This window comes from Nipponia nippon, unplaced genomic scaffold, assembly GCF_047370975.1.
Source record: "Nipponia nippon isolate SJK-2023a ecotype South Korea unplaced genomic scaffold, ASM4737097v1 scaffold_11, whole genome shotgun sequence".
NCBI classification, from domain to species: Eukaryota; Metazoa; Chordata; class Aves; order Pelecaniformes; family Threskiornithidae; genus Nipponia; species Nipponia nippon.
Genome location: NW_028262302.1, coordinates 14,664,038 through 14,690,650, shown reverse-complemented (window position 1 = coordinate 14,690,650; position 26,613 = coordinate 14,664,038). Strand labels below are relative to the sequence as shown.

Genomic DNA, 26,613 nt, shown 5'->3' with positions numbered 1-26,613 from the left:
TAGGGAGAGAAAAAGGCATTTTATGCTTTCAAGAATTTCAAATACTCAGATTTCATGATGCAAAATACTAAAAGACATTTGATTTTTTTTCTTGAACTAAGCATTCCAATCCAGCTTGGAATCAAAAACAATGAACCAGCAAGTCAGCCCGCTCCCAACCTTTGTGGAGCTTGTTGGGGAAAGCAAGTATTTATGACTTGGGGAGGGAGTGTAACTGAAATAGATCTCTTAAGAGCTCCATACTGAGTTTTCATTCTGTAAACGCATCTTCAGATTGCAAATAGCATTTCTCTTGCAGCAAAGGAGATTCCCAACACAAAGCAGCCCTATAGCTAAGAAAAAAATCCCCCAAAAATACAAATTAAAGTTTTGATGTCTGCTACATGGAGAAAAATATTGGCCTATTGAAGTTCTCAGACTCCATTTGACATCAGGGGAGCCAGGATTCAACTACAAAGCTTCTCAAACAGAAACAGTGAATTCGGCTATCCTGAGACATTTTAAAGGCAAAAGAGGAAAGGCAGGGCCTGATACTTAGTGTTGCATTAAGCAGTACTTCTGAAAAGCAGGTCAATTATGATCACTGAAGTTGGGGAATCCAAACTTGGAGAACATGTAAAAAAATGTGGAAGATACTGCCCTGTAATCTAAACCGCCAGTTTCAGACTCTCAATACAACAGTAACAGGCCTGCATCTCCTTTTACATGCTTCAGTTTAAAACTGTACAAGTGAAAGATGATTTTCAGACTCTCAATACAACAGTAACAGGCCTGCATCTCCTTTTACATGCTTCAGCTTAAAACTGTACAAGTGAAAGATGATGAACAACATCCAGCAATGGTGCTCCGAGACAATGGATCAGGATGCATTTGCAGCTACTTAGTTTGCATTAACACCTTCTGTTTTGCCTGCTGAAACATGGATAACTGACATCTCCATGACTGTGAAAGTTTATCCAAGTATCTACATTACAACTGACTTTGAAAAATCACTGATTCCAATGTACGAATCAGAAAATCCTGATAAAAATTGCAGATACAGAAGAGGCCAGGATAGCTTTGAGCAATGTTTGAAGGTTACAGTGGGCATTTTAAGAGCTGGGGCAGGAGGAGATCTGAAATCACAGCCCTCTCTCTCCCCTACAGTAATCCTTTATGAGAGACTGTGATAATGAAAAAGTGTGGAAGTGATGATGACTCTTCATTGCAAATAATAAGAATACCCTGCAAGTGTGAAATGTTTTTCAGCTAGCATCACCAACTGCTCTATCAGTAAGAAATAATTGAGCCTTAGAAGAGCCTCGTGAGGTAGGAAAGTACGGTCCTCCTTGCAAGATGGAGAAAGAAGGCACAAAGCAGTGATGTGCTTAGTCATTTATCATAGCAATACAGACAAAAGTTCACCATGGTGGCACCACTCCCTAAGAAAGGGAGAACAGAAAGTCCTGGTGCACTCTAAGGAAGAAGGACAGTGAGCCTCCTGCAAAGTGAAGAATGTCAGAGTTCACAGACCATTCACGCAAGGGGAACAATCAAGAGCACATGGGTCCCAGGTCTTCCTGAATGGCAAAGGAGGAAACATGTGACATGTGAGGAAAGTAAGGCATTCAAAGGCTAGGGAACGAGGGTAAAGAGGTTTGGAGCGGTCTCTAATTTGTCATACAGTGGTAGTGATGTTGGAGAGTTAAGGCAACCATAATGGGTCTGCTCTGAAACCATGACAACGAGAACAGAAAGTTCCTAAAACAAAGATCTGCAATTACCTGTCTCAAGGTTAACCATTGTCTAAGCAGAAATAATAACAGGGTGTAACGTCAAACTGTAACTTCGTGGAAGTTGACAGGAGGAAGGTATAACCTTTAGTTACCTTAGGTAATTATAATACTAAAAACCACACCCCTAGGAGGAGATTTTATGTGTAAATGTAGGTCCTCCTTAGGGCTAAATTAGAACTGGGACATGTGCAGATGAATGTTTGTATAAGTGACCAATCAGTTACTCTAATGTAATTTTTTTTTGTTTTCGTTTGGATAAAAAGACCCGATGTGTTTCTAGGAGAGGTGCTGGCTGACGTTAAATGCCTGGCACCCCAATCTGCAGACTGGCAATAAAGACAAATATCTCGACTCAGTGTGTCAATTGGCATTTCGCACACCTGGTGAAGAACCCTGATTTAAGGACAACAGTAGTATTTGCGTGCCTGCACACACACAAAACTGTTATCTCTATGCCAATGATGCAGCAAGTTTAGAGTACTAGTAGGAAGTTACAAATTAGCATACTTCTATTTAACTATTTACTTTTTAACTGCAAAGCAAGAACCTACAGAAAGCACTTGATGAGGCTACATGGAGCCTTCTGAGAGTAAAGAACAAGCAGCGATCCTTGTTCCCAAATTCTTTCACCAACTGAAGAGGTGTTAAGAAGGTTTAAGTAGGATTACCACACTCAGACATTATGTTGGTACAAAGAAGGCTGTGCTACCACCATTTCAACAGGCAATAAGAAATAGCTGCAAAAAGTATTAAGTGCCTTCACCTACTTGTGCTATTCCAGCAATAAAGGCATTAAAGCAGGTTGAAACACGCATTTTTTGTGGTGCAATCATGAAGCATCCTTCCTGCTGATCATAACCAAGCAGGACGTACAGATGGCGCTTGACTGTGTTGAAAGCTTTAGCACTGCTGATGTCCGACTCAGCGCTGCTCTCATCCTTTGCCATGAACTTCATTAGCACAGTAATGAGCTGGTGGACAGTCTGGTGATCAATCCCAGCATCCTCTGGCAGCAGGTCTTTTATCGTATTATCATTCTCTGGGGAGGGTTGTCCTATCGGCACAAGAGAGACATTGGTATCAGACACTGGATAAGACTGTAAACAGGGTACAGAATACACCAGAATTTTTTTCCAGAGTTCATTGCTCCATTTCTGCCCAAATACGCATGGTGAAGTCACAGCAGGTAGGCATGTGTTTCGGAGGGCATTGTTCCTCCGTGGCCTCAGGCTCAACAGCACATTAACACCTACTGTGTACACTGAACTCCATTTCTCAGCTTTCCCATGTTTAACAGAGCTGCTTATCTTGCCCTTCCAGTGCATTTCTGCCAAACTGAGTGTTATTATTCCTTCACATCTCTGCATTAAAGGAGAATCAAATCCCACTGCCATCAAATTCTCATCTGGCATAGTTTTCAGTCTTTCCTCAGCAAAAGTTAGCGGATATTAGTCTTTGCCAGTGGAGGACGTGCAAAACAGCAAAGCAGAAGATGGAGAAAATTCTACCAAATAATGATTTAACAAAGAATGAAGACTTGCCCTTTCACCATGGAGTCCATATTTCCCTCAAATTACTTGAGCCAAGATGCAGGCACTGTAATTTATTAGGTTTTGGGACACTATGTATTGCGTCAAAACATTGCTGACTTTTTCCCAGAGAAGAAGCCTAAGACTTGGTTTTATAAACATTGAATGGAAATAATACTTTGCGTGGGAACATGATTATGTGAAAGAGGAGAGGCTACTTACAAAGCACACGGAAGCTTGGCTGCTGGCTATCACTATCCAAGCAAAACAGACACACTGCACATAACATTGGCAACTGGGCAAGTATTTTCATTTTCATACTTCAATATTTTTTTTAAATACAGTATTTCCAGTTACTTTTAAGACCATTTATCATTACCAGAATTCTCTAGTAATTGCCTTTGGAGTTACCCTCTTCTATTTCACCCTATTTGTAAGGCTTTTTTTTTGTGCTTAGCAGTTCCTAAAGATTTACATTATACTAACACTAGGGATTGAATTCATGAAAAGCAGCAGCTATTTCACGCATCAGTATATCAGATTCTTTTTATTAAATAACTCTGAATAAATGCATGGCTAAAGCACAGTAAAGTATATTCCAACATGTTCTATTTTAAAACAGTAATTAAATGCTTCTGTATAAATAAAATGCATTATATGTAAAATATGCATTATATGTAAAATAAAGAAAAATTATTTCCACTAGGATAAACAACAAAGGGAACAGAAAATATTATTTTGACAGCATCAAAAGGGGGTGCTACTTGAAAATTAAGTTTTTATTACACCATTAATTTTAGTTTGTTCATTAAACACTAAGTCTTAAAAATTAAAATTAACTGTTACTCAAATGTGTCCTGATGTATTTTCTGATTCATGGTTAAAAATCTGTCTAACAGCAAATAATTGAGATAAAGCAAGCTGGTACAAAGCAGAATTAGAAAATGATCTACTTGTTTTCATTTCAAGGATAAATCCTTTCAACTATTAGAAACAGTCCTTACTTTTGCAAGAACAGTTTCAGTTGAAGTTTGCAGGACAGACCCTGCAAGCAAGATTAGCTCAAAGTATAATCTTAAAATTGCTCCTGCGTGTCTGTGCTAGTGTTACTAGCCAGCAACTAATATCCATTTAGTCTGTCAGAGTTACTTACATGTCCTAGGGTTTATGTAAATTCATAGCTATATATTTATAGCAAATACTAAAAATTATTTCAATATTCTAATTTACCCATATTCCAAATGTAATATGCTATTGTAACAAGGGACTCTTTTGCCGGTACAACTGCATCGGTTTTAGGTTCTTCACCAGCAAAACTCCAAAACTGTCATTTTTTAAATAATTTTAAATATTTTACATTTTATTGGTGGGTGAGCAAAGAGTTTTGTTTGATTGGCTGTTTTGCTGAGCATGGAAGAAGGCTGCTGTTTCTATGATAGCTGAAAATGAAAACCGGGGGGAAAAATCTTCAGAATCACTTCTATTAAGAATAACTTTCCTTTACTCGTCTCATTTTGGTAAAAAGAAATAATGAACTTCCTATTATATAACATTTTTTATTCCAAACAGTTTTCACTGGGATTTTTTATTTACAGAAACCTTCCTTCAAAACGAAAATTCTCTATCCAAACGTTTGCTGGACCAAGATTTGCAGATGCAAAAAGAAAATAATAAATTCTGAAATAATCAGAATGAGAAATACAGCAAGTTCCGTTTTCAGAAGCATGTTAAAAAAGTATATAGAAAATAAATTTAGCTTTGTGGACATCAACTGAGAAATAATCTTTCAACTATTATACTTAGGTTAAAATTTTCCATGAAATTGCATCAAAAAGACACCATTTTCATAAAGATTATATTGGACTGTTTTCTTCAGCCCTACTTATTTTTATCTCTATTACATATTGTGAGATTTTCCATAAAACAAAGGAGATAAGACAGAATGAGTCAAAGGATCGTGGGGCTTTAAATAAATCCTCATTCTCCAAACAGAACTCAATGAGTAATTAATCTGAAAAGAATAACCTATTTTACTTTCACTTGCTGAACAACATAACTTAGAAGCTCAGTGATAAAACACTCAATTTTGCCATGAGTTTGTAATACTAACACCAGCTAACAGACACTTTCCAGGACTTCTCCTGACATTTTACTTTCCAGAAATACTATTACACTTTTTGAAGCATTAAAATCTCATTTCTCGTACTTTGCCCTCACTGAAAACTATACAGCAGGACAGAGTGAACAGAGCTTCACCCTGAGTAGTTTGTCATAGCTCTACTAAGGATCAAGTCTAGGAAATGTCAATCACCTCCTGGTTTTATTTCTAATGCAGAAACCTGCAATGAACCAGCAATGGAGAACTGCTTGTTTAAAACTACAGAAGCCCTACAATCCCATTTAGGCAATAGACTTTCGGAGTCCAGAAAACCTTCCTCTCCTGTCTGAAATGGGTGTTAAGTTACACCAAGCTTGAATTTAACTTTCATTTCGTTAACACATGATATAGGGCATCCTGCACCAAATCAGGCTGTTTAGATTCAAGCTAAGAATGTAAAACGAAGGCACCCCTGCCTTTACAGTGGATATGGTGGCTTTTACCCCTCAAAATGCATGCGCATACATATACAGTTTGTGTGCATGTGTGTGTGTGCCTACATACAAGGTATATACATACACACACACACACCCCCCCCCGGAAAACCTTCTCACATCACCAAACACACAGCCTGCTAGTTAATTTGCAGCCATTCCTGAATTCAGTCTAGCCTTATGCCCACAGATTCACCTCTTTATTCGTGTGTCCCTGATATCAGAACTCTCTACCTTCTAATTACTTTAAGGTATATCACAATATAACATAAAACATCAGATCACAATTATATTGTGCTTCATCCCAATTGTGACCCCTGTGCCTATCAACGAAACTCTCTAAGTGACGGTCCAGGGTATTGCAGAGGGTAGATGAACAAATACATGATCCTGGTGTTTAATCCATACAGAACACACATTGAATTCAGCTTCCATTTGAACTGTGCAAGGATTACAGTTTTAGATCTAGAAAGAACGGATGAGCATGAGGGCTGGTTGATTCGAGTGGTATGTATAAAATAAATGTTTTTCTACAGCAGATGTACAGCCTATGTTTAGGAGTCAGTTAGTTCCTTAGACGAATCACATATGCTCAGTACTGCGAATGCAAAGTGTTAGAAACTATGAGTCAAACCTTAAAAAAAAATTTACAAAAAATTAAGATTTTAGAAAGACATAAATACTGGGCAGGCGGAGAGGGACAGTCATTTGTCCCCTAGTTTCCAAAGCATCTGTGATAATTTTGAAACATATTAACAGACTTTTCATGTCAGTGATTACTAGCTACGTGCAACTTTTTATATATACATCTTTAGCGGAACATGAATTTGCAGCTTAGGTGATTAATTACCTGAGCCCGGAAACTGAAGATCTGAAATACCAAAATACATCTAATAACATCACAATGGCTAACAATGTCTACTGTGAGACTGACACTCCTTCTGTGACAAGTTTCTCTAAGCCCAGTATACAGCAGGTGAATGAATGGTGCCATTAAATGAAGATCATTCACTGACACATCTGTTCATCACACCATTATTTCACTTGTTCCTTCTATTAGCCTCTGACAGCCTGTGACACCCATGTTCTGCAAGGAGCTGGTTGATTTCCAGCTCTCACTGGGCTATTACGATAGGGCTATATACTGCTAATTCAGAAGCTCTCCTAGTCCATTTCACAGCTTAGTCAGTGCCCATGCTGGCAAGGTATTTTCCTTTCAGCTGATTACTCAGTAAGCTCATCTGTTCTAATTCTGAATTTGAGTCTGCTGGAAATATTGCAAGTCTTGAAGAAGGAATATGAAAAGATCTGAATCTGAGATTTTTCGCTTCGAAATGGTCAGTCTACACAGGACTCAGAGCAAGACCTGTCAGTAGTCACAATTATTTAGAGACTACTTGGACCCTGCTGAGCTAGCTATTCTACAAATGCCTGACAGAAGGGTGACATCTTCACAAAATGTCAGTAAATATAAAATAAGGGACTTAAGATGTCTATAAGCATACAGAGGAGACAAGTGTAATTTACAGTACCAACAATCAAAAGCATTCTGTCTGCTGTCTCTAAATCCTGAAGGTCAAAGATCAGGCTGAACACAGGTGACCCATGAGGCCAGATTTACTTGTTCCTGTGGGCAATGAAACACAGGAGGGTAAGGCAGTGCCCACACACCTGACTGCCTCTGAATAACCTCCTCCCAGCCCCGAAGTACTATTTACAACTGGGGGCAGTTTTCAGTACAGATCAAGAGCAAAACTTCAATTTATACCTTTTGGAACCATGCTGAGACGTGATTCACTGTGCCTTTTAGACAACTTCTATCTTGCATAAGTTTGTCTCAAGTCAGCAAGAAAGCTAGCACTAGTGCCTTCCTTTTCCTGTTCCATCAAAACACCCCCCTTGTCAAACCCACCTGGTGTTTGCTCTGGTGTTCCTCCAAGTGCTGGAGCCGACTGCTCATGTCTGGTCAAGCTCACAGCTTAAAAAAAAAAAGCAAAAACGAGCAACTGTGTTTAAAAAGGCAGTACTGACATCTTATACTTCAGCATATACCCAGTGCTAGCATATTTATGTCCATTTAGTCATGCACTGTTGTCAGGCAGTGAGTGTAACCGTTCGAAACATGTCATTTCTGTGCCCTACAGATTTTGTGCACCATGTTCAATACCTCTAGTTTTCTCCATTGTTCAGTTTTGCTGGTACAAGAGTCACCACACCGGAGCCCCTATGCAGGATCAGAAATCGGTCAAGGATTACCTAAAAGTCCCAAAATATGGTGGTATTTGTTTTGGAGAAAAGAAATTACCTTTTAACTTAACAGTTCACCAGCACCCAGGTTTGTTTATCAGTTCCTATTATATGGGCAGGAGCAATGTGAGAGGTCCAATTTGAATACAAAGACTAATCCGTGTTTGTAAAATTCTCTAAATGAGAATGGGTAAGCTTTATTTCTGCTTGGAATGATACCTGTACAGTGCTCCACAGAGGCCTATGGATTTCCAGCACCTAGGTCCTCCTATACAAGCTGGCAGGAAGGATGTGTTGCATGGACATTGTTTTCTTAACAAAGGAATTCTGAAGATATCCAAAAGCTCATTTGAGACATTAACAGTTGTTTTTAAGATGTCTAGCATATGCGGCATACACTGATTAATAATCACAATTAATAAGTAAATTAGTAAAACAGGAATTTTTCTGTAAACACTTTATCTATTTTAGACAAAACTACTGTGTATCAGCCACAAATAAAAATTAAGATCTATCCACAAACTACTCTTGGAGCATTTTGTTCTGGCATTTTAAACAAACACAGCATAGACATAATGTTTGTCTATGATGTTCTTTGTCAAACTCACTAACTTGTCATTATCTGAATAATGCCCAAATCAGTCAGAAACCTAAATTTGCTATCCCAATTGGATAAATATTGACAATTCCGATGTGTACCTAGCAATAGGATACGATCCTAAGGGAGAAGATACAGGCGTGTCACAAAAATATAAATAGATACTCAACGAATTTTGGTGGTTAAGGTTTCTGGAAGGGAGAGCGCTCTCTTTGACTCCACTGGTCCCTTCACACTGTCCCTCAGGGAACGCACACTCTTCTGACGATTACGTGCGAAACGAGCCCTCTTGATCTTCCACATTGCTGCATCACTGAGGTTGGCGACATTTGTCCGGACAGCAGTGATAGCTTTGCAAATGCAATTGACCAAGTTAGGATTCATTCCACAGCATGGTGAGGCCCTAATGCTGCCGAGTGCCAAATGCAACTGGGCCCCAGGTCCCACTCAAGTCAGGAAAGCTTCATATGGGCTCAAGGGGTCCATCTGCAAGGTACTCATTTGCATGCTCTCATTCTGAAATCCATAAAACCCCGAATGGCGTAACTATGTTTAAAAAATTATGCTGTTACTTCTTTAGAGATTGGACAAAAACAGGTTCTTGAAACCAAAACCTGAACTTCAGGCTAAGGGAATATGAGGTGCCCTCTATTTAAAACAGTAGGAATCTCATGAGTATGGATCACGTTTAGTGCACTCATACCCAAATGGGGCCTCTAGTTTTGCCTCACTGACCTCCTGTCCTGCCTACACCTATCATCCTGGATTTGAACAGCGCTTCCAAAAATCTGTGAGTGTGATTATGCGTTTACAGTAGTGTTACCAGCAGTATCACTGCATGTCTTAATGGGGTCACCAATACCTTTCCATACTCATGTCTATAGTGCATTCAAACCCTTTGAGTTTAATTATCTGAGCAACTAAAGCTGGTGAGCCCATCCTTTGCACCACTTTGAAAAGGCAAAGAGAAAGGTTAAAAAGAAACCTGAAAAATATCTTTTGCATATTTTGAATTTTACATCACTCCCAAATATTCATATTTAAAGATATGACCCTACATTTGCAGCCAGAGGTGCTAGAAACTAGTGCCAAGACTCCCTCCTCAGGCCACAGCAGCAGGTCCCAGCTTTGGGTCAAGCTACTCACACATGGAGAAGAAAATATGTTTGCAGTTCCACCTATCTCCTGTGTGGATGCAGCAGCAGCCCCCAGTCTTTTTTAGGCACTGGGCTCCATGCAAGTGTAGGAGGAGGCATTAGACTGCTGAGGGAGTACACGCTGTCTAAACAGCTGTCCCCACCTCCTCCAAGGAAACCAGATGGAAATAGATCTGCCTCATGGGCCACCACTTGGGTAAGGAAGTTTTCAGTTACTCAGCATGTTAAACAATCATGCACAGATTATTTTTTAGCCCCACCTAGTGAATGGAAAGAGACATGGGGTCTCATCAAGAAACCAGGTATGAACAGGACAAACATTTACAAACATTTGTCACTGCAGGAATAGTTAACTGAGCACCAGCTGTAAGAGTCCATGTACCTCTTGTGCTGTGCCCCATATATTTGTTTGTTTTTTGAGGGTCATACAGCTCCTAGGGCTGTCTTTGTACAGCCCACTACAGAGCAGGGTCAGGCATGACCTAGGCCTTTGAGAATAGCAATGCTGATAGCATAAGAACATCTACAAAAGAACGAGTGGGTTAATGCAGGTTGCAGCTGATCACAGAACCAGAGTGCATTTCAACCAAGGCTGGCAATCACATCCTAGTGAGTGTAAAACATGACACCCAAAGGTGCAACAGAATATAGCCTAATCTGTATTCAGGCAGGCAAAAAATGCTCACTTCGAATTACTCTCTTTTGGCCTGAAAGATTACTTAATTTCAGAGAATTTATACAGGTGAGACCTAGATCTCTGCTAGACCCTTGCAGGCAGCTGAAATTCCAGAAGCTGATAAAAGGTGATCACATTGATTTGGACTCTGCTTACTTGTTGGGAAAGGGAATTCTTTGTTGCAGTCCAGATGAAGCTGTGCTTCCAGAGACAGGGTCTCAAAGCGATTCACAAAGAACTCCCAGCTCAAAGCTGGAATATCCGCTTTTAGAAAATGAAGTAGCAAAAGCTTACTAAGAATTGTGGGCCTGTCCTTGACAACTGTGTCAAACTGGAAATCAAGGCAGAGGCAGAGACCCTATAGAGGGAAAAAAAAAACAACACAGAACTGAGATGTGAAAACTTAAAGCATTTTTTAAAGCAAAGGGAGGTCAAAGCTCACAACTTCTCCTGTTCATTAGTACAGGATAAAGGTTTAGCTCATTTTTCCTACCAAGTCCTTTAAATCAGAACTAATGCTACTGATACCAATGGAAAAGTAAGGTAAGTAAGGAGATAAATGAACATCATATTTAGAATGGAGAATTTGCTAAGATTTTGAGGAATACAAAGGTATAGGCAAAGTTCTGTCCTACTGCACATTTGGTACACAATATCAAAGTATTCTCTTCACACACCCCTGACTGAGAAAAAGCTTATATTTAGGCAACTGAATCAAGCCCTTAATTACAAAAAGAATGAATCACCAAGCCCAAACAGAGGAAGAAAGATTATGTGGTGAAGTGTATCAGAAGTACTTTGCCTCAAAATGCTTCTGTATTTTATTTGCACTAGAATTCTGGGTGTAGTGTCAAGACTTATGTTTGAGAAGAAAACCCACAGATTAAATATGAAAGTGCAGTATACTGGTAACAGTCGCAATGAACTCAGTGATTTCAAGTTCTCTGGAAACTATTTTGAAAAGGCACTATGTGGAAGAAAACTAGCAAGTATTAACAGCTTTTTATAGGCAGCAACACTGAACTTTTTAAAATACACATTCATTCTATTCTCCAGAGAACCAGAACTGAATTGTGTACTATGAGATTTTTTTTTGTCCTGCTTGTATACATAGGCTCTGATACCTTTCATATCTGCTTAGTTTTAATCATGACAATTCTAATTGGCAGGGTCTCTCACATGTTTAAAATTACATGCCTAAGTAAATCTCGAAAAGATCAAGACCATGTTTGGTTTTGCTTGAATATATTTTCTCACTGTCAGCTCAGCAGAGTGTCATAAGACTTAGAAATTTATTTTTTTTAAATTGAAAGATGTCAATAACTTTTAAAATAATAAAAAACATTTACAGCTTTCTATGATAGCAGTTCAAATGCAATAGTAATCCTTTGTAGTTGGACTCGATGATCTTAAAGGTCTTTTCCAACCTAAAAGATTCTATGATTCTAAGCTGGGGCCAGGGCAGTATCATTTCCCTTGGCTGTTTTGTGCATATGTCAATTACCAAGACCCGTAACGTTTGCCTAAAGAGGTATTAGCAGTGACCATGATGCTATATGCCTGAACCACTTTGAACTTCGGGTGAAAACCCAGATTCCTGTTTGAATATATTTTTTCCCATACAACGAACCTACCTGTAAAGCTGGCCTCTTTATGGTGTCAAGTAATAGCCCAGCTCTTGTAGCTACTGCTGGGTTGACATCTTCCACAGCAGTCAGGAAACAGCAGAATGCATGAGCCAAAGAGTACTTCAGCAGGTGATTTTTTGTCACAGAGTGAATATCCAAAAATCTGCACAACACAGCCACCTTCTCCACTGTAGCAGCCATGCCCCCAGACAAAGAAAATATGCATATTAATTTAGGCAATGGCTTCTTTATGTCCTGATTAATATAGCTCTCCTAGAAATATGCACATCTGAGAAAGTAACCAAAAATAGCTGGCAAGTGTTGCAATTTTGATTTTACTTTGATTATCCAAAATGTCTCATGTTCTCCTCTATTCTCCTGCATTGTTGTGCCATCACTTTGCACCAGACTGTCTCCAAAACTCCCCAAAGCAGCAAAAAGATAATCATCTATTATAGGTTTCCTCAGTTACAGCAGAGAAAGCTCAACCTCTTCAGTGAAGCAACAAAGAGCAAATAGTGTACATTTCTCAGGCCTACCTGCTTCAAATCTCATCTTCCAATCTTTGCTGTTGAAATTGCTGTTTATGATTGTCCAGAAAATGTCAGCTCCATGGGGAAGCGAAAGTGCATGAAGAAGAAGTGGGACTGCCAGGGAAGAAAGCTGAGAGAACTCAGACTTCACAACTCCCCATAAGCTGGAAAGACCAAAAAGAGCAAGCCTGCTTATAAAAACATTCCCTTGACATCCTTTCTTCTAAATGTCTACACTGAATTGTTGGTGGGAATGCACTTTGCATGAAAATCTCTATGAGCCGTCCTGGGCATTTATGTGAATACTACAGAGCTGCTGGTAGAACGGAGCTACTTGCAAATCTTCAACTACAGCAGTTTTTCTTGAAAATCCAGGTTCAAATATTCCTTACATTGAAACACTTCAGATTTGACAAGAGTTTGCCTAATTCAAGGCACAGCCGCCATGGAACATAATATATGCTATGAATTAGCAGCTTCAGCACAACCAGCTTTGGCGCATAAGCTACATGAACTGTCTTGGCACCACGAATCCTGTGCATCCATGAATGACTAAGATGTCGCGTGTTCACAGTTTGCCGGTATTTAGATTCAGGACAGTTTGTCTAGTCTGCTAAAGCCCTACAGTCTCAGGAGATGCTCAATGAGATTGATACAGAGTAGCTGTAAGCGCTGATGAACACACTTTATTTCAGAACATCATATGCTGATGTTTATTCAGTGAGTTTCTGCAAAAGTCTCTTTCTCCAAAGAGAATCTTAAAATGCAGAGATTTCAATCCAATTCACCTGATTCTAAATGAAAAAACTTCCTTTATCTCTTAAAAATAAGTTGCAATACTGTTGTTCTCTCGGCTTTAATGCTAGAGCCTTATAGACTGTGTGCCTGCCTCTACATCCTCCTTTATTTTAGTTTGTAGAGTCAGGGAAGATACCTCAGTCTCAGACAATGCTATTATTCAATATGAGAAACTCTGACTCCCTGCAAAACAAGTGGTGCATGACAGAGTAGCCATGATGGACAATGCAGGGTACCTTGGCTTCATTTACAACCTCTTAATTAGCCTGTGCAATGTGCCCTTATACAGTTACTTAACCTTTCCACACTTCCCTACCATCTGTTGTTAATTTTCCATACTAAACCTGCAAATTCTTTGATGCCAACAACGAATGTACAATTGGAGAACCAATAAAGTATGAAGACAAAATGTGCAATAAAAACCTACCTTGCAATTAGCATGTGATCTTGAATATAGGCAAGAAATTGTGGATGGTCCTTTCTTGCTATATATAGGCATTCCCCATGAAGACACAGGATCTTCAGACAGTTCAGCATGTTAAAAAGAATGTCTGGTTCTTCAAACCTTGACATTTCCTGTGGAAGCAGACGTACTACTCTCAACACAATGACACCACTTAACCAAAAATTCAGATTAAACAAACAAGTAATCAATGTTACCTGCAATATAGTGTATATGAGCTTCAAGGTAACTGGAAGTTGCTGATAACAAAATTTTCTTTCTGGGTCATTCTTTATCGCTGTTAAAAATGTAAGTTACATAAAATGTTGTTAAAGTTCTCTCATCTGTGGATTCAAAATGAAACTAAAGAATGTCAAAGCGATGAGAGAGAAATTAATTCTAGCCACAGTAACCCTGCAGTCAGTAAAGTTACAACAGCACAGAATTTGGCATGTAATGTTTTTGTTATTTTATATGTTCAAAAAGCCAAGATTTCTTCCAACACTTTTTTGAGAGACAGTCACACTTGCTATCAACATAAATACAGCCTTCCTATTTAATTAATATGTTGAAAGAATTAAATGCATGAGGAAAAAGTGACTGTGCATTGTTGGACTTGACAGACTGCTTCAGAACCTTCTATTCTATATGAGTAGAAGCGTTTCATTTAAAGTCCTACTGAAATACTCAACCTTCTCACCCTCCACCTACCAGCATTTTCTGTGGTCTCTGTGTGATTTCCTGGGTTTTCTCCATGTTTTGGTGCCAACTTGTCTTCCTCTTCTCCTTCAGTTCCTATAATAAACTCAGGTCTAGTATACAGAAGACTATCCTCGAGGTTATCTGTGGGCTCCTTTAAGAATATAATAAGTTAAATTCATTTCTTTATGTTATCTAAATACATGAGGCCATATCCTGCTGTTTAAGTTACATTTGGTGTGATAAGCTGAGCTCAAATGAGGCAGACACTGTCTAGTTCCATGCACACTTGTGCATTGAAATCACCTGCCTATCTAAAATCTGCATCAGCAAATGCATACCGACAAGAAGACTATGTTTCAACCGTGGATGTAAGTGATACCACTTAACAGAAACTGTACATCCATATTGGAGCTGAAGTGGATCCAATCAGAGTGCTGTGGTTTCACCAAACTTGTCATCCTTGCCTCAGAGGAGTAACAGACAAGAGCAGGGCATGTTTCCTGTAGCGTTACAGGCTTAGAGGCAGGAGCTACCTCAATCACTTTTACACTGAAAAAAGGACCAGGCTGGAGTTACTTCTGCCTGTGGCCAGGAGCTCAGGATTACAGGTTGCCATTGTGAACTTCATGTTATAAATTGCAAGGTGGATCCTAGAAATGGCACCGAGCCCCAGCACTCAAAAGAATTCACCACTTGCTATTTTTTGGTTGAGGTGAGCATCTGCACCGAAAGAGCATGAGATGATTTTTCTAGTACAAGTTACTGAATACCACATGCACAGTACCTACTTGTGTGTAATACTAATGTGTATTAGCATACACATCCAAATTGAATTCCGAAACTTTTACATATCAAAAGGCATCATTATGGCCACTACCGAAAAAAAATTACTAATGAACATCCTGCCACTACCATGCCACAGCAAATGAGCCCTCAAAATAAGGGGAACAATGCTGTCTTCTGAATTATCAGATGGAACAGTTACGTATAATAGACATACAGCTTAAAATAAATTCATCACACCACAGGCAATGCTTCAATTCTTCTGCAAAGCTACAGAGGACTTGAATGATGACTAGGGATTGGAGAGTACATATCTGTGTCTGATAAAGTTGGATACTCAACCTGAAGTATATTCTGTCTTTCAACAGTGCTCAGCATTTTCAAAAATCAAGCACCAACTAAGGCTTGCTCACTTGACAACTGATTCACTCAAAATCATTAATCATTTCAAAATACTCACTCTTAGCTTTTAAAAGAAGGTGAAAAACACTAAGTATTAACATCTCACATTTTATTTAAGACACAGTATCATAGGAGTATCAGCACTTCAGTGTTGATGGGGGAAGAGTTCATGCTGGATGAATATTGTCATCTTCCCTGGGTTCTTTGAATCAATTCAAACTTAGGAAATTTTAAAATTCAATGGCATTTTGCTTCAGCTTCCCAAATCCTCCATGCCAAAGGCCAGCGCAGCTTTGCTCCCTTGTGCACAATGTAATGAGAACAATGAAGAAGAGGAGTTTCAGCACACCAGTAATACAGGCCCTTTCCTGCTCTACTTACCACAAGCCTGATTTCTTCTTTTGGAGCAAGCTGTTCCAGCAGCTCAAAACCCAGCTGGTAACACAGAATGCTGGACTGACACAGACCACATTCAACTGCTTTTTCATCTTTCTGACAGGTGTGAGAACCACCCCAGGGTGCCTGGAACACATTGTTTATGATGGATATTATATCTTTTGAAATGCTGTTCTCTAAGCCCAAAGTGACACCATCATCCTGGAGTTCCATCTGAAAGAGAGTGAAAAGAGTAAGGATTTATTATTTATTTAAAAGCCAGAGCACTAACTATTCTGCCTATTCCTACATTTCTGCTAGTGTTATATTACAGTACTGGGAAGAGTTTGAGATAAACTGGAACTCACAATTTTAAATTGCCACTGGTATTGAGGCCCAAGCTCGAAGAGCTAGAGTAAATAGATAATTTCAAGCACAGAATCCATGAATTTTACCTGGAGACAGTTATCCAAAACACTTGGCCTTGGATTCACAATGTATAAAACTAGCTATCCAAAAATTATGCATTTAATCTAAGCCTATCAACAAGCCTCTGCTTCTAGTCTGTAGAAATAAACACATCTCCAAGGAGAAGTTCCTTTCACTCATATGAGCTATCTAACACGAATGTGGAGGTATCTAACTTCTCTTCATTAAACACGAACCTGTAACTCCTATATGGGTAAAGGCAGATGACATCTGCAGAGGGATTTAAATGCCTTACGCTTCATGCCAGTCCCTTTACAGAAAAGGACTCAATACAGGATTAAAGGAGAGCCAAAAGTGACTGCGGAACTGCAATGTACCCTCAATATGGGTGTTTTTCTTCTGCAAGTACCTGCTTCAAGATGAGATCAAACATCAGAATGAAGCAATTAAGATTCATTTCATCATCTTCACAGTCAAAATCAATTGTCTTTCCACTGGGGTGTCCAAAGTTCTTGAAAGGGCTGTGAAAAGGACTACCAATTGGACTCCGAAATGGGCTCTGGAAGGGGCTTGGGAAAGGACTCAGCATGTTGTGCTGAACTCTGCGCCCAGGGTCAGAAGCAACGCTTACCTGAAGACATAGAGAATCAACATGTCCAAATGACTGTTAGGCATTTAAGCAATCTCATTCTATACGAAATTGCAGAAAATGGCAAGAACTTTGACAGCTTTACTATCCCCTTCTATAGTGTTTTTGCAAAATCTACCCGTGTCCCTTAATGCCATCAAATGATAAAATATGCTAGAAGTACAGGAATCATATTCTGCATGGATTTATATATTCTCTTAAGCTAAGTGGCTGACATCCATTATCTTATTCCTACTAAGGAGTAATTTTAACATCATAAACCAAACAGAAAATTGGTGCAGGCAGTAAAGTGGCCATCAGGTTACAATGATTCAGGGACACGAACTTCAATAGTAGGAGGCTAATAAAGGAGGCTATCTCAAGAGAACAGCCTAAGTGAGGCTATACCAAGGATACAGGTAGCTGCAAATGAACTAGACACAATGGGAACAAGATGTGCATGTCTGTATTGATTATGTCCACACCACAGTTGGCCACCTAAACACCCTGAGAACCCCTAAGTGTTGCAGGGAGATACACAGTTAGATGACACATGAGGTCTATTTTTAGGCCAGCTATGGCCTGAAAGACCAGACAGTAAGTTTGTCCATTTTTTTTGCTTAGTTTAAAGTGGTCATGGGCTAGGTGTTGGAGTGCTCTCTGCAGAGCTACATCAGAAGACAGGCAGACCACATGTAAGGAATCATCAACTGCCTAGATGCTGTAGTTCCTTAAATCTAAAGATCTGACCTTTAAAGCACTCTTGTTCCTGCTGTCCTTGAAGCACTTCGTCCAAGATTACTGGGAAGTTAGTCACATCAGTCCAAGTATGTGTAGTGCCTACAGATTTGTACAAGTTTTCTTCCAGACCCTAAGCCTTTGACAGACAACTTTAGGTAAATTTTTGCATCTCTTGGATGGGGAAGAAAAATGCAGGGAAACAGAAATAAATTCTGCTCTGTCACCCTACCAAAACACACCTAGGCCCACCAAATTTGCACTAGAATACAAAAGCTCACTCTGGGTGACCAGTTGTCCCTAACAACTTGTTGTTGATGGTTATTAATAGAAGGTGCAGAGAATGAAAATGGTTGGAAAAGATACCAAGAACACTCCAAAAGTAGTCCAAACAAACGAGTTCACTAAGGGAAAACTGCACAGTTTTTCTGCAGTTCCTATCTGCATTATCGTTATACTGACCATGTAATAGAGTGGTATTAATTGAAGAAGTCATGCCAATTTTCTTCCATTTTCAAAATTTCTAGTGTTTTTAATTCTTCACATGCGTTCTATCAGGAAAACTGTTCTAAGCAAAAAAATAAGCAGGATAAATAACAGTTACCCTCCGAGCTGCAAGGTTTCCTGCCAGTTCACTGACTCTCGATTTTCTTTGATTTGCTAACTCTTTTACAGAATTAACTCCATCAGAAAACATGCTGATTAGTAACTGAAGAGGAACAACAATGTCTAGTTCAGATAACACCTGAGGAAAGACAATAAAAAAGCATGAGTTTCAAGTTTGATCAAAAATGCCAGCCACTTTATAAGCACCTTTATCATATGATCCTCAGTTCAGCAAGCTCCATGCATTTAATTTTGGGATTCAATGAGGTGAGCTGTGATCTTAGATTTCTGTTAGAATCAGGGCAAAAGAGAACTGGCAAAAAAATGGTATTTTCAAAATATTTGTTGGCATCCACTTGGTGCGCCTTGAGATCAGTTTTATGCACAAACACACAGAGATGCGAGGTTGGTCCATGAAAGTATTTCTGTAAACCAAAAGTATTACCAATACTTAGATGAATAACTATTTACTATACTTATTACTACTTAAAACTGAATTCCTGTATTCATTATAAGAACCTAGTCAGAATGGTTGCCTACAGGTGTCAACATAGTGACAGGACAGTCATCTGCAAATCAGTGAGGGAATATTCATTATCTATTTTTTCACCAACACTCAGACAAATATGAGCTCACTCATACTTGTCATTAACTGTTATTAGGTCAAGAATTATCTAAAAAATTCATACTTTATTTGAAAACTCTGCATACATGAAAATTGATACAGTCACCAGGTAAATTGGTCTTTGCAGAGGCTTAACCAAAATAACCCTCAGCAGAAAAGAAGTGATAATGAAGAATACAGGTATTATTCTGAGGTGCTGTGGAAGATTTTATACCGTTTTGAATTCACTGCCCCCAGCTGACACAATTGTCCCTGTAGTTTTTGAATATGAACACTGGGTGGATGCCAGCTTTGTGGGCAAATATAGCACAAAAAGGCCAGAGTAGCAGAAAGCTTGATGCGTACAGAGCTAGTCTAATCCAGATCTTCGTATGTGGGAACAACTATAGCTGCTTCTGGAGCCTGGAATTAATTTTGGAATCTACAGATCAAATTCTGCAGAAACTAAAACCTACTGCTGGCAAAAAGTCAGACAGCTGAATGGCCCTAAAGACGCAACTGACATTCAAAGGTAAAAGGAATTTCCAGGCTTCCATTATATTGCCCATGATGGGCTAGTAACATAAAGCTTCCTGGGATCTGTCTACCAACCATCCTTACGCTGGGGCTACGCAAAGGGCAGAAAGGTTCCATGATCCTTGGAAAAGTGGTTTCTTTCGCCACCCCCCCCTTTTTTTTTTCTTTTCCAAAATCATAAGCTGCTTCAGCATGACTTGTCAAGAGAGGACACTTACATGCAGCCAAAGCAATGCTTGCTCTTGCACAGAGGATGGATACCCTGTGAATCGACAGCTAATGAAGCCAAACATCTCCTCCATGGAGAAAGGGAGAGGACAAAGTTCAATGTCAAACATTTTGCTGAAAAGTAGAAAAAAAAATATAGCGTCACTGAGTTACCATGGCACACACTGTGTGAGATATAACAGAAAACTGGTCAAAAGGCAATCTCACTACCAGCATTTCTTATCTCACCACGCCTCCACTATTCCATGTTTACACTAAAAAAGTTTACATCAATACCTACAAATATAAACTTACAGTCAGTTTCAGAGCCTTTTCATCAGTTAAAAGGCAATGTGAAGTTTTATTGTCAAAGGCATACAGCAGACAGCCACCATTCTTATTCTGGTGTTTTCTTTGCTCAACAGGGGAAGACATTAGCTAAATCAATACAAATCATCACTCTTTCAGTGCCAGCTCTACCAGTCCCCACTATGTCTCATCAACAGCTGGCCAGGAAAAGAAAGATGCTTTTTCTACCATGCTGCAGGAAGCCACTGAAAATGTGCCTTGCTCACAGCAAAGAAGCATCCATGTAGTTGGCTCTTGATACAGATTCCAGGATACCAGGAGCAACAGAAGGAAATTTTCCCAAAGCTCAAGTGCTTTAGTCTAAATATAAGTCATAAAAAAATCAGAAGCATTCACTCAGTACTGTCTATTGCACACAGGCATTTTTATTTGCTGTCACCATCTTATTGTGCTAAAAGCCTCAACGATCAACATATGCAACAATAGAATGGTTCCTACATATGTCTACATACCTCAACACTTCCCGGAACTCTTTCAGTTGATTATCAGGCACTTCCGTCCTTATAGCTTCCAACCACTCTGGCATGATACATTCCCACACCGACTGGTTTATCACATTGTATGGAATCAAGCAAAGGATTCGATTCAGCCCTTCTTTTAACTGGGTCACAGCACTACACGATTTGTCCCAGTATCCACCAACCTGTGGGTATTTCCAGGAATCATACTGATGAATGGTATTTCTAGTCTCTGTAACTTGCCCAGCACCATAAATTTGCTCAGTGTGTTGCAGCCAAGAAATTGTGGGGGGTGATCATCAGCACCTTTCAGCCTGAATTCAGAATTCAGCCACGGGGATTGCATTGTTTTTTTCTTCTGTCATTTGACCCACGGTACATAAAAGCACTGTTCAAGATTTAGCTGAAGTTTGCTCACTTCCAGGCCATGACACAGCGTAACCTCTCATTGTTTACAGTTCTCAACAAGGGACAGATTTGTTTGGTCAAACTTGCACCTTCAATTATTTGCTCTGGGCAACTTGTTACAGTGCTGCGTCTTTATTTTTAAAAACTTGGTCTGTACCAGGTGTCCTTTTGTGGTTGTTTGGTTTAGGTTTTTTTGAGGGAAGGTTCTAAGTGATGGCAGCCAAAAAATATACTTCTAAGTAAATAAGTAACTGGCCTACAGAGATTAATTATTCTAACTGACCTCAGCTCACATCTGCTGTTCCTGACTAATGGCTCTAGAGATGCCTGCTGTTCTGGCAGCAACTACTGGTAATCTCAGCCAACAAACTATTTTTTCTCCATTCATCACAGCTGATTTCATGGCTGTTTGTCTTCATGTTCTAGTGAACCCTTGCAAATCTGGCAAGTTGTCAGTCTAGTCTTAAGTATTGCAGTGGGGGTAATAAAAATCAAAAAAAGGGGCTGGATCCAAGACAAGAAAAAGATCCATAACAGATTACAGCATGAGGTTCAGTCCTTCCTTCCCCCTTTAGCCTCAAAGCCCTGATCTCTTTTCTTCAGTTCTAACATTCAATTCATCCATCCACCTCTTAAATTTCCTCAACTGCCCTCCAATCCTTCCACAGCCAGGTGTATCTTCAGAGCGATGGTTCAGAGTAAGACACATACACATGCTGGTCTGCACACGTACAGCAAATCCCACATATTAGGTAATGAAAAATCCATGGATGCACACTTCATCCCTGATGATATATCTTGTCAAGTCTTTATGGCCTTTCCTAGTCTAGCCACTTAATTTTAGGAAACAAAACCAACATGTCCCCTGGACATTTTACATAAGAGGATCACAAAATGGAAGTCTTACAAAAGTACACGTGGTACAGCTGGCAGTGATAAATGAAGAAAAAATCTTAAACCCCTCACAAAGTTCCTATTTTCATGCTGATGTTTCATTTTCTATAGAGGAATAGTCACATGCCTGACTTTGTTGCCTGTCTTCACTATCCAGGTTAGGTCGCAAGTCCTGCTTCATAATTAATGGACAGAAAGACTCTTTCTAGAAACGATTGCAGCAACGGTCTCACTTAGGCACCCTGAATGACCTTCCAGATAAGTCTCTTTCTCTCCATCCACAATAAGGCGAACCATGGCAGACTAGTCTCTTAACCGAGTCACCTAAATTAGGTATCTGAAGCTACAGGGCACCAGTATGCCCAGAGTTCCTTTCAGTTACAACTGTGTGATTTCATGAACCTTAATTCACAGCTGCAGAGATGAAGTATGCAAAGAAAAGAGAAACATGAGTAAAGCAGACTAGTGAAGGACAGGCTTATACCTGGGAGCAGACAAATGATACCTTTCACTAAAGACATGCTTGGGTGCTTCAGCAGCATAATGGAAATGTGCAGCTATCAAAAATGTACAGTGTCTTTCAATACCTATAATATTCCTCCAACCTGTCTTCATATTACTGTAAATAATCCCTGCTCTCTAACACAGTAAAACTAAAAATGCTATGAAGAGGAAAAGTTCCTGAACTCCACTGCTCCCTGAACCACTGAGATTTCTTTTGCCTTGACAGAGCTGGGGGAGAAATGGTCTTTATACTTAAGACTTTAATCTCTGTGGCAAATAAAGGAACCTTCGGATAAATTATTCTTACCCTGGCAAACTCCATTGGTTTAGGAAGGAGGCACATAACCATGACATCAAATCGGACATCACAAACAGTCTTCAACCATTTAGTAACAAACTGGGGTTTGAGCTTTTCAACCAGGCTACCAACTTCATCGTCCATCATGTAAGCTGTAGAGTGAAACCACTGGAATACCATGCTAACCAGCCTTGCTAAACTCTCCGTGGGTGTATTCTCACTGGGAGTGCAAAGGCTCACCTGGAAGACAGAAACACAAATCAAGTTTCATTTCTAGAATTAAACATGGCAAATTGTTTGCCTACTATATTTTACATATTCTCAAAGATAGGAGGATGAACATTACATAGAAGACAAATGAGCTGATCAGTTTTAAGTAGAGTTTGGCACAGGGCAATTGACAAAACATTTCCAAACCAGAAAATAACAGTAAGAGGGAAAAAAAAACAAGCACTGAATTTTTTGTTTCTTAGTTTCAACACTGAAAATATCAATACAGAATGCTTTGACAAACTGAAACCTTTTGGTTTGAACTTTAAAATGACTTTTCATTTCAAAAGGTAATGCAATGCCTGGTAAAATATATGACACACATACACAGGTATATATAAAATGTACAAGAAAAAAGACAAACCGAATGAAAAGTTTCAAAAAGTCTGAAAGAAGATGTCTACTTAATGTAATAAGTGATTTTTGCTTTGTAAAAAGATTCCAGTTTTGGTGTTTTGTCCTCACTTGGGGTGGGAATATGAGTTTTAAGTCCTCAAAAATTCTCACATAATAATTAGTATTCTTCTCCCCTTCTCCAAACTTTCTCTTTCTAAAACTACGTCTACACTGTAAAACTGTCCCAAATCTGAGACCAAGTCTATACCCCAGTTCACAGAGCAGGCACACTGCTAAGCCCTTAACTACCTGCTATTTGAGCTCTTGGAATCTTCTGGGGACAGGAGAGAGTTTCAAGTCAGGTTGCTGCCCTGAATCCAAAGAATGGAAAATAACAGATGACAGGAGATTTAGGAAGCTCCTTTAACCACCTATCAGCTGTTTGTTGCCACTTCCTAGTGCAAGTTGTACTCTCAGCACTTGGCAACCTGAAACCAGTGACTGCTGCCTTGCAGCAAGTGAACCAAGGAGATACATTCATGTCATTTCTGGGGAACCAGCTGACAGCACTGCTTCCCAGAGAAGACCAGAACCCATCTTACAAGTGCTTTTCCACCATGTTTTTTCTTGGGATGAGGCAGCTAACAACACCCTTGCCAATTCAAAGTACAGTCTTCATTGTTCTACTTCATTGCAGGTTGAAGTTAAGGTGTTTGCTTCCTGGTGCTTGTCTCAGTTGAGTGTTAACTCAAAGGCAGTATCAGCTGGAAGCCTTTTTAATAGGAACTCTTGAGCTCTGTCCAGTTTCTAGATGAAAGGTATTCATTTTATGAAAGAAAACAGCAACCCACTATTTCTCACAATCTGTGCTGTCATCTCTGCCAATACTCACTATAGAGAGATCAAGAGATTTTATTAGAATAGAATGAAGTCAGTGAGCTCACCCTCCCTACCATAGAAAGATAGACTCTCAGTGTCTAGGATGAGGCATGTACAGTGTAACAAAACCTGTTCTGTTCTGACTTCAATTCTGCTTCTGGAAACGTAGGCCTTCAGTCTTTACAAAACACCATTTGAAACAGAATAGATGAATATGGCACAATAAAAAAAAAAAAAAGTAAAAGGCTTTAAGTCAAAAAGAACATTAAACAACAAAACCCACAGGATACCAGCAGAATATAAGTTTCCTCATGTAGCCCCTTGCAACAGCAAAGCGGCTTTTTTGGCATTATGGGATTCTAGACCTGCCACCCTGCTGTCCCTATCTCTGTTTAGATGATGGATGAGGGGTCCTACTATTCCCCACTTGTCACTGGGTGACAGAGGAAGAGAGAGCCTGAGAGCCCAAGGTGAATTGGAAAGAGCCTGCGAAGGAGAATTCTCCTTAAGGAGAATTGCAGAATCCAATTTCTGAGAATCTATCAGGCTCCAGCCTGGCCTGCTCTCGAACTAGCCAGCAGCAGCCCTGCTATTTTGGAATAATCTCTGCTAGCTACTGCGAGGGGTAGAACCAGCAAGGCTTCACTCTGTCAACCCACCCCGGGTGAATTAGCTGTAGTATAATGACTGGAACTGATCCCGCTTGACCAATTTGAAGGCAGGAAGGAAAAGCAGCCCGCTAAGACTCCTCCAGACTATTCAGAGGTAAGAGAGAAAGCTGAGTTTCCAGAGAGTGACGTTGAAAGATGGAAGGTGAAAGATCTTTAGGGGATTGCCTTTTAAGGTTAAAATAATGGCACTCAGCAGGGGGCACTTGTGAGCAGAAGACGATGCACACAGAAAGTCAATAAAAAAACTGAGAGGATGAATAATTCTGTTGTACACTCTATATAGGACTCAGAAGGCATTGAGCAGCTCCACCCAAACTAGTTCTGAAATCTCCAAGCCTGACAGCTTCACAGAACTCCTTCTTTTTGCTTACAAATCAGAAAAGTACCCAACTAAAGACAAGAAGTAGGAAAAAAGAGATAAAATCAAGGCTTCAGAAAGAAAAGGAGAGGGAAGCAAGAGGAGTGAGAGAAGAGAGCAAGAATTTCTTACCAAGAACCAGATTCCAAACTGGCTCAGGAGGCGTTGGTCATGCTTGTCATCATCTTTATTATCAAAGTCTGTGTTGTCCAGGGAGTGATGGGAAGAGGAGAGGCCCATCTGCCTCCTGCGATTGAGTTCATACTCCCTCTGCTCAGCATGAAACTCTGCTTCCTTCAGCAAGCTATAAAACAAGCTTGTGGTCAGTCAGTGCAGCTTTCCTGCACTGGATACAGGTATCTGATCAAGAATAACTAGAGGTTAAGGCACCTGATTCATCATTTTCCTGAGAACAGTAATAAAGTACCATCAAATTCTAAGATTCAAGGCTGACTTCTTTCATGAGGACAACACTCAGAGCTGATCGGTACTCTGCTAATGCAGCAGGAGTTCAGCACCCCTGCTCTGAACTTATCCTGGTGAAACTAAAATCAACTTGCACAAGATTTGCAGGCAATATTTACATGGAAGCCTGATGCTGCTTTACATATTGATGCCTCATAAGCTGCCATATTACCTGATCACAGCTTCCACAGTACACACAAGTTCCTCTGCCCCACACTCCCGGGTATTGATAGGGGGTGGTGAGGTCTGATAAAGATGGGTTTCTGCAGCTGCCCCAACCTCACTGCTGTGATGATTTGAATGGCATCTTTTGCAATATCGCACTGGCCTGTTGCCATGGCGGCCACAGCAGCCCGCTGAGAAGCATGTGACAACAGCTCTTCTGACATGTGAACTACAGTTCTGGAAAATAAAAAAGATTTTATCAGGCCACGAGTATCAGGAAGTGGAACTGAAAACAGGGATGAGAGTCAGCACTGGGGAACTGGCTCAAGTGTTGGTCCTTTCCAAAATCACTATATATAAGCACAACTGCGCGCTAACTCCTGATGCCAAGTGTCACTGAACTTCCAGAAAGATGAGCTCAGGCCTAAATGCTGGCCCTGGACTTAAATGTCACGGTTGCTTTTCTTCTGGAGCAGACCAAACCAACATTTAAGTCATCAACCTCAACTTTCTACCTTGGAGCAATCGCTAAAATTTACAGTAGTTCTCTTA

At 39.8% G+C, this 26,613-nt stretch overlaps 1 protein-coding gene across 15 annotated transcripts in view; it reads right to left on the bottom strand.

The window, feature by feature from the left end:
• The window catches only part of UNC79 (unc-79 subunit of NALCN channel complex), a 116,337-nt gene that overhangs the window by 62,417 nt on the left and 27,307 nt on the right, over positions 1–26,613 (bottom strand). For 12 of the 15 annotated variants that reach the window (XM_087747580.1, XM_087747581.1, XM_087747587.1 and 9 more), the window contains 17 exons: positions 26,069–26,298; positions 25,564–25,735; positions 22,927–23,157; positions 20,808–20,998; positions 19,998–20,121; positions 18,637–18,777; positions 17,076–17,297; positions 16,244–16,471; positions 14,687–14,828; positions 14,194–14,273; positions 13,961–14,109; positions 12,742–12,899; positions 12,209–12,390; positions 10,731–10,932; positions 8,912–9,091; positions 7,809–7,874; positions 2,543–2,829 (listed from right to left, as the gene is read on the bottom strand). In XM_087747580.1, the coding sequence (XP_087603706.1) occupies positions 2,543–2,829; positions 7,809–7,874; positions 8,912–9,091; positions 10,731–10,932; positions 12,209–12,390; positions 12,742–12,899; positions 13,961–14,109; positions 14,194–14,273; positions 14,687–14,828; positions 16,244–16,471; positions 17,076–17,297; positions 18,637–18,777; positions 19,998–20,121; positions 20,808–20,998; positions 22,927–23,157; positions 25,564–25,735; positions 26,069–26,298 (2,985 nt within the window). The remainder of the gene's footprint in view (positions 1–2,542; positions 2,830–7,808; positions 7,875–8,911; positions 9,092–10,730; positions 10,933–12,208; positions 12,391–12,741; positions 12,900–13,960; positions 14,110–14,193; positions 14,274–14,686; positions 14,829–16,243; positions 16,472–17,075; positions 17,298–18,636; positions 18,778–19,997; positions 20,122–20,807; positions 20,999–22,926; positions 23,158–25,563; positions 25,736–26,068; positions 26,299–26,613) is intronic. The other 3 variants (XM_087747586.1, XM_087747579.1, XM_087747585.1) reach the window with 3 other exon arrangements.